Below are 8,785 nucleotides of genomic sequence, written 5' to 3' on the forward strand. Positions count from 1 at the left end.
TTAATTCCTTGCTTTCTGTTTCAAGAAAGCCTCTTCAGCTTTTGTGATGGAAACATAAGCATGAAGACATTCCCGCTCTTTCTGAAGACAATCAGCCCTTCCTCTAAAGTCCAAAACAGTCCTTTGAGCCATATCAAGTCTATCTCGAGCTTGGATCACCTTACTTCTAATATCACCATAACAACTTGCAGTATTAGTCTTCAAAACAACTTTAAGGGCTTTTAGTTTACTGCACAGCCTATACACAGGCACTCCATAAACCTCCTGTCCCCACCCAACAGTCAACCAATCCTGAAAATCAGTGTTCTCCAACCAGAAATTACAGAATTTAAAAGGTTTTGGACCGAAACTCATCAGTGTACCCACTGTAATTATAGCAGGAGAATGGTCTGAAACACCTCCAGAAGGAAAATCAACTTTGGTACCCCCAAACTTAATAAGCCACTCTTCATTTACCATAACTCTGTCGAACTTCCTAGCCACAAAATCGGCCCCTTCACTCTTATTATTCCAAGTGAAAAAACAGCCACTAAACTTCAGATCAACAACTTCTAGGTTATTTAGACATTCCCCAAACTCCTGCTCATAAGCATTGAGCCTATCCGAACCCCACTTCTCAGCCAAATGTCTCACCACATTAAAATCTCCACAAAGGATCCAAGGATTAGGAAACACCCTACCCTTTATGGTTTTTAGATTCTGCCATAACACCCTTCTTTCAAGAGGCTTATTAGCTCCATATACAAAGGACTGAAACCAAATGGACCCCTCTTTAAGATAATGTACACAACAGCTCACACTTTGATCACATTTATCAATAATAGTGACATCAAACTCCCCTTTATCCCAGCAAACCCAGATTCTGCCTAAAAAATGATGCTCATAATTGAAGCAAAAACCCCAATCTGGAAACAAAGCAACCACAATATCATTAGACTTATGAGCCTTAACTCTAGTCTCAATAAGGCAGACTAATTTAATCCTCTTCTCCTTTACTATTCTCCGAACCTCATTTTGTTTGGGGGGATGGTTCAACCCCCTCACATTCCATACTAGGGGGTTGAACCATGTGGAGAAAAGCCCCTCCTCATATGGAGAAAAGCCCCTCCTCATATCCACATCCAATTCCTCCAATTTACCCTTTCCTTTGTACACAGAAACAGGAGTCTCCATTTCATCCAAAGCCTGTTGCAAATCTATATTAGATTTTCTAACCTCTGCATCATCAAATTTTCTGCCATCCACCCGAGCTAGCAGCTGAAAAGAATTGGTCCAGTGGGAGCTATTATCAACTGAACCAGACCGAGTCTTTGGAGTTTTCCTAGATTTAGCTACAGACCATTGACCAACACTTGAAGGCCCTGATTTATCAACCCCCTTAGCATTCTTAATAGGAAGCGCTTGTTGAACTACTTGTTGGACTGGAACTATCTTCTTAGGCACCCAAACAATCTTTTCAGTCTTAGAGCAAGTATGTGTAGCATGTCCAAACAATCTACAATTCTTGCATCTAATCGGCAACCAAGGATACTCCACACCAATTTTTAGTATCTCCCCATCAATGCCAATAATACCTGGTGTCCACCTTCTTAGGATGATGGGCTTATTGGCAAAATACCACAATTTCTCCTTCAGAACAGCATCCTTACTTTTCTCATCAGCAAAACGAAACAAATATAACCCATTTTCCAAGAGGAACACCTCAATAGTACCATACCTATTCCAGAGGCTATCCACAGCACGCTTAACCACAAAGACTGGAAGCGGTTTATCAAGAAATTGTCCAATCATTGCAGATGACCATTTCTTAATCCCTTCTTCAACAGCTGCCCTTGGAGGCTGAATAAGAATCTTTCCATTTTGCCTAGGTGGCTCATGAAATTGGAGAGACCCAGTAGATTTTCCAGATTTGAAAAGCTGGCACCAATCTTGAATTGCCCCTGTATTCATCTTGTGTACACCCCTCTCATTCTGCCCCTGAACAGGAAATTCCGATCGCATGACACCCACCAGATTTTGCTCCTCAGAATCAATCCCCTTCATCTCTAAATCAGCCCCCTGCTTTTCCTCAATACCAACATCAGATACAATCAGATAAGATTCCTTACTGACCTCATCTGCATCCTCAGAACCCTTCTGGACCGAACCCTTACTCTTCTCAACATCAAGATCTTGTTAGTTTTTAGGGTGGCTAATTCAGTGTTCAAAACACTTTGATGTAATTTGAATTAAAATTAGACAAAGTATACTTAGGTTTGTTTGTAAAAGTTCAATTTTGAGGGTCCAGTTCGAATTGAACATTTTTTAGTTCTAAGTCCTAAGCCATGTTCCAATTCAAGTTCAAACCGAGAAGAATGAAGATCATTCTTGAGTATTTCGTCCAAAGTCTCGTTCCATTTTAAGTTCGAACTGAGAAACATGAATATCATTCCCGAGAGTTTCGTCATAAGTCTTGTTCCATTTCAAGTTCAAACTAAGAAGTTTGAAGATCACTCCTGAGAGCTTCTTTCTAATTAAGTTCCATTCAACCTGCAATTTGAACGCGCTGTCAAAGAAAACTTTGTTTTTAGATTTTAACTTAGTTCAGTTTGAACTGAGAAGTTACCATTTCGAATGGAACTATATTTCTTGCAATAATAAGGAATTTGATTTATTTCTTGGTGGCCAAGTTTTTCAAGCTTATTTAAGGACATGCCATGAACATCTTTTGTAAGCTTTTTAGGTCTTAGAACCTTATGCTAAGAGATGTTTAGTTTTCGTTAAAGCCATCATGGTATTCATCTATTAGAGTTTGTTTCTTGAAAATCACACAGCTCTTGTTTTTATAACAAGATTTCAGCCTATCAGAATTCCAATAAAGAAGATCAAGTACAAGAATCTTCAAGACCTTCTAGAGGAACTACTGTCGTAATAGACAAGCAAGTCACTTGTCTAATGCAAGATAGTGTCAATTTCAAAGGTTTTGTAATTGTGAACTTTTTGTATTTTCATTCTTCTATAGTTGATTGATTTTCTGGTTTGATTGCTTTGGAGTGATTTTTATTTTTTAGCTGCTCAAAAAGTTTATACTTCGTCACCAAATTTCTTGGGTTGATTGATTTGTTACTTTTATTATATTTAGTGAATGTTTCTGTGGTTACTTAATTTTAAATTCCGTGTTATTTTGACATACACATATTCAACATCCCTTTTAAGTGTAGTTTGGAGTCTTACGTATTATTTTTCATCTTTCAAAACCTTATGTCTTATACAAATTTCGTGTTTGTTAGGTTATGTTTTTGCAATTCTAACGTTTTTGCTAGAATATATAGAGAAGTCTTCAGGTGTTTTGGTTTGATTTCTTTTTGTGCAAAATGTATAACATCAAAATATTTTTTGGGTTCCAATGTATACTGGATGCGTATTTGTTGTAACTTGGTGCACATTCAGTCCATTGTATCCAGGGTGGTTTAGGTTCGTGACCTGCCGTGCATGGCGGGTCAGACTTGATTTTTTTTTTTTTTTTTTTTTTTTTTTTTTTTTTTAAAAAAAAAAAAATTAATTTTTAATCTTAAAATCAAGGTGAAAATAGGAATTGACTTCTAACAATAAAGTGTGTGCATAAGTGTCAACAAAAATTAAAGCACAGCGGAAAGTAAATGACACAGAGTTTTTGTTGACGAAGTAGAAACTCGGTTAAGAGAAAAACCACTACGGGGCAGCCAAACCCAGGAATTCCACTATTCAGAAGACAAAGCTAGATACAAGACAGTAGCACTCACATGTACCGATGCAGTGGTCTTACCTTGATCTCTGACGTGTAACCCAACACGAACGCTTCCCAACCAGGTTCTCCAACCTGAAGGGGTCTTCAATGGAACTCCTTACTTTAGAGCCAACCTCTAAGATAGACTTCGATTTATAGCACAACACGCTTGTAAAACGGCTTCAGAGGAAATATCACGTCTCTGAGCTCTAATGGAATTCACACTGAATTCTTGCAGCTCTAAGTGCCCAGGGGAGCCTATTTATAGGCTGGGGGTCAGAATGGGCGTCAGGCAAAATATGCTTGGGGGCCGTCCAGAAGGTGAACCATGGCCGTCCGGACGGACAACTGTGCGACAGGATTTTCTGAAATTTTTGCGGAGAAATCTTTCCTGTATAAGAACATCGTTCGGACGGACGCACGTCCGCTGCAAGTAATTTCCATAACAGGCTTCGCGCGTCCGGACCATAGGGCAGGAGCGTCCGGACGGCTAAACTTCAACACGCAATTTCCATATCTGATGCGCGTGCGTCCGGACCATGAGGGGGAGACGTCCGGACGGTTGAAGTCGAATCAGCAGTTACCATATACGATGCACCAGCGTCCGGACCACAGCTGTCAGACGTCCGGACGGTCCATTTTGAACTGCGATTCTTGCCTTACGGAGATACGCGTCCGGATGGGATACCACATCGTCCGAACGGTTGATTGATCTTCCCTTTCTTGAAACTTGGAAAGAATCAGTGAACCGTTTGAGAACTGATAGGCGTCCGGACGTGCTGCTGAAACGTCCGGACGGAGAAAGCTGGCACAGAAGCTTCTCGATACGATGTAGGTGTCCGGACGGAAGAAGCACGTCGTCCGGACAGATGATGCTTGTCTGTCTGATGTCAGGACGGAATGACACGTCATTCGGACGGATGGAACAGTAGACAGATGGGCGTCCGGACGGGATGACACATTGTCCGGACGGCTGACATGGAACTTTGAAATTCTTCTGACTCGCAGGCAGAATCTTCTGACATCACTCTTAAAATGGAATCCCTGTTTACCGTATTATTACACATAAGTGATTTTGTCCAAACACATTATAGGGCCAAAATACTAACAAACTCCCACTTTGGCCATTCTGGGACAAAAATCACTTGACTGGTTTGGAAATACATTCCCGGTCCAAAATAAAAATTACTCCCCCTTTTTGTCACAAAGGGACAAAGGGTAAAGAGAGTAATAAAACAACCAACTGAAAATAAAAATTACTCCCCCTAACGGTCTTAGAAGGACCCGGGAAACAGAGTAATATAAATCCAAGAGTTATAATAAACAACAAATTGTCTCAAAATAACAAAAAACAATAAAAAGTCAACAAAGAAACACGAGGGAATCAAACATCCTCTGCCATAGGTGTAGCTCTGGGAGTCCGACGTGCAGCCTTTGGTGCAGTAGCCTCATCATCACTGCTATCTGGATGATGGACTTGGAGGCACTCCTGAAGGTCCAGATGGGTCTGCTCCACCCTCTTGCCAATGGACCGCATTTCCAGCTGCATGGAGAAGATAGATTGCTGCATGGTGGTCATCCCTCCCTGAATAGCAGCTAAGGCCTCCATGACCTGAGAAAAATTTACCTTCGGCTCAGATGGCGGTACGGTATGAGAGGAAGAAGCCACGTCCGGAAAAGCAACATGCATCGCAGCAGGCATATCATCATCGGACTCATCTCTTCGTAGCTGCGCATTGGACTTCATCAACGTCTGTTTGCTGAGGGGCTGCTTGATCTTCATCCGAGGCTCTCCATCAATATTGATGCCAGACTGGAGGATGATCTGAGAGAGGAGGCAGCCAAAAGGAAGACCAGCAGTGCCCTCATCACGAGCCTCGAGCATGACTCCCAGAATATGCTTGCAGAGACATAAAGGCAAGCCAAAGTGAACAACATAAACAAACTGGGCCTTCTTCAATATCAGATTACTGCGCCTGGTAACTGGCCACAGATTGTGTAGAATAATTTTGGCCAACATACGATGGGCTGGACCTAGAGCACCAATCTTGATGGAGGTCTGATGCCCCTCACCCTGTGGAACAGCATGGAAAAACTCTCGGAGCTCATCCATAGAGGGAGGAAGCACCACTTCGTTGAATGGACTGGCAGGTAGATCGAGAACAGGTACCCGGATAAACTGGCTGATGATCTGGGGATCAACAGTGATTATGTGTCCGTTAACAGTGGACTGCAGTACCGTCCCATGCTCATCATCCTGAGCAACCTCTAAGTTTGCATAGAAAAGTCAGACTAGCTTGGTGAGGATGACGCAGGCACAAGTATAGAGGTAGGTCCACTAATAATGCTAGATAGTCTCATGGATACTGTTCAGCGGAGGCACCATGATATCTACACGGACCACGTTCTGTTCAGCAATGACAGTCCGGTCCATAATCTTCGCTTGTATTTCATTTTGCTCTGCTTCTGTCCTCTGACGGACCCGGCGCTGGGAACTGATGGCAGACATGATTCTGCAAAAAGAAAACCAACAAGAATATTCCAAAAAAATAATCCCCAAAAAAAATCTTGTTAGGTTAGCAAAAATTTTGGGCAGGATAACAGCAGAAAAATGACTATTAAAAAAAGGCAGAAATTATCATAGTCCTACAAATAATCCCAACATGGTATAAGCATCTCAAACTCTCAATAACACTCCTAATCAAATATTGAAATTCTAACAGTGTAAGAACTGAAAAGAATAGGACAAGAAAAATACCTGAAGAGTGATTGATAATGCAAAGAGACACAAAGGGATGATATTACTCCAAAAACACCAAAGAAAATTACTCACAAAAAGCCAAAAGGTGGATTTGGTGGGGTATGAGGGAGAGATGGCCGATTCTGGGCAATTTATAGCCCCTGTGGGTGACCCGTCCGGACGGCGTTTTCAAGACGTCCGGACGCGTAGGCCTCGGGAATGTGCGTAACGGTCACGATCGTCCGGACGAAATAAATTACCTGTCCAAACGAAGGTGACAGCGCACGTGCGTCCGGACGTACAACAAGACATGTCCGGACGTCGAGGTACTGAACAGGTCTAGACATCCAGAGAATACCGTCCGGACTACCATGCTTCACCCGTTCGGACGCCAAAGGATACCGTTCGGACGCTCCACACTGAAAAGCTGAGAAAAATATTATAGAATCAAAATTTCTCAAGACAAAGTCAAAACACGCATGTATAATCAACTGATAACACAATCAGAGAACATATCAAAACTGAATCAGAGATATAAATGAGAGTCAGAGATTTCAATTAGCACAAGTATTTTTCCTGATCACAGAAAATTCAAATAGGCAACTCAACTCAAGCAATGCGTGTGTGTGTGGAGACTCTTTTCCCACAAGGTATGACTTTCCAAGACATGACAAAGAGCAACTAGATTTTCTAGACACGAGAGAAAATCAGAGACAGATAAGCCAAAAGTCAAACCTTATAACTTGCTAGGGTCTAGCCACCCTCATCTGATACACTCCCCTAAAGAAACAACATATATTCTGTTTTACTTGTACCATGTAGAACAAGGTAAATTTTTTACTTGCTCATAGAGGGCAAGGTAAATTTAAGCACATAAGCAGTGATTAAACAAATTTAAAGCACATAACTTTTTATGAATTACTGCTCGAATCTTATGATACTGCAAACCGAAGGGAGTGCCAAAATTTACAGATGCTAGGTTCAACTAGCCTGTGGTCAATTTGGCCATATAATCAAGGACTTCAACTCATATCCAAAATCTCCAAAAGCAAAGAGTCAGAGAAGGAAAGAAGTACCTTAGGGGAGCCCGGGATAGTTCACTTTTTCCATCGCATGAGGAAAGAAGCTATCCTACTTTTGCATAAATAGGAAAAACACTTGGCTAATATAGTCAAAACTCTCGAGTATATCTAAGCAAAGTAAATTAATGCTCACAGAAGAGAGATATCAGGTAAGGATACATACAATACCTAATAAGCCAAGAGAAAGAAAATCCTGCAAATTCTCCCCATTTTTTTTTTTTTTTTTTTTGTTGAAAACCGATAAACAGAAAAACAACAAACACATGCTCAGAAAAGGAAATGACATCTAATCCCAGTATGTAAGGTAAAACCAAACCTATCCACATGGAGAGAGGTTTAGAAATACCAAGACAGAAAAGAAGCCGCCCGACGTGCTTTTGACTGTCATCCCCAAAAATATATGCAGATGTTTCTCAAGACAACAAAAAAAATGATTCCTCAAACAGAATGCAAGGCATGAATACGATAAGACAAGATAAACAATGCAATGCAAACATACCTGACATGCACTAGGATTAAGGAATTGGTAGCGATCCAACCGATGATTTAAAAATAGGAATTTGGTTTTACACTTTATCGGTTTTCACAACTACGTGGATTTTAATATTTTTAACCACTCGCAATAGTACGGGACTTTGTAGTATAGTACTAAGGAGGGTATCGTACCACAAGGATTGTAAGGTTGTTCAAGTTATGAAGTACCTAGGACGTTGCCTAATTTAATTATGAAAAGATGATTTGTTTTGTTCTAATACTAAGCTAAACAAATAACAATGAAAAGTCTAAGAATAAGGAAAGTGTAGGGCATTGATTTCACTCAATCCTTAAGCACATGGTATATTGTATTCCTCCCGGATTTCTTTCACAAATGCAATACGAGCGCGTAATGATTGTCAATCACACGACGACCTCAACATGAAATTACTTTAGTTAAAGACAATGATAAACCATCTATTCATACAAAAGTCATTCAACCTATATTTAGGGTTGAATGATTCATGCTCCCTAGTATGGATTATAAGGTTTATTAATAAGCATACACATTTATGGAAAAAGCATAAACCATCTTAGTTTAACACATAATCTCCACATAAACTTACACTAGAATGGAAAAACATTTAAGCAATAATTAAACTAAAAAGAGTGTGGAGAGATATGTGTTCCCTAGCATGAGTTTATCAAATTCACATAAATTATGTCATAAGCACCATTACACAA

At 40.5% G+C, this 8,785-nt stretch overlaps 1 protein-coding gene across 1 annotated transcript; it reads right to left on the minus strand.

The window, feature by feature from the left end:
• LOC133868957 (uncharacterized) lies at positions 1 to 5,492 on the minus strand. Its single transcript, XM_062305948.1, has 2 exons — positions 5,270 to 5,492; positions 1 to 2,171 (listed from the first exon to the last, which is right to left on the minus strand). Exons 1-2 carry the CDS (start codon positions 5,490 to 5,492, stop codon positions 1 to 3), a joined length of 2,394 nt encoding a protein of 797 aa, XP_062161932.1.
• Between the last annotated feature and the right edge of the window lie 3,293 nt (positions 5,493 to 8,785).

Source organism: Alnus glutinosa, chromosome 5 (assembly GCF_958979055.1).
Source record: "Alnus glutinosa chromosome 5, dhAlnGlut1.1, whole genome shotgun sequence".
Classification (NCBI taxonomy): Eukaryota; Viridiplantae; Streptophyta; class Magnoliopsida; order Fagales; family Betulaceae; genus Alnus; species Alnus glutinosa.

What these genes read in the sequence shown, in the direction of transcription:
- LOC133868957 (XM_062305948.1), bottom strand. Translation starts at nt 5,492, where the DNA reads ATGAAGTCCAATGCGCAGCTACGAAGAGATGAGTCCGATGATGATATG. An exon ending in GCTGGAAATGCGGTCCATTG is followed by an intron (nt 2,172 to 5,269) that starts GCAAGAGGGTGG and finishes AAAACTAACAAG; the next exon opens with ATCTTGATGTTGAGAAGAGT.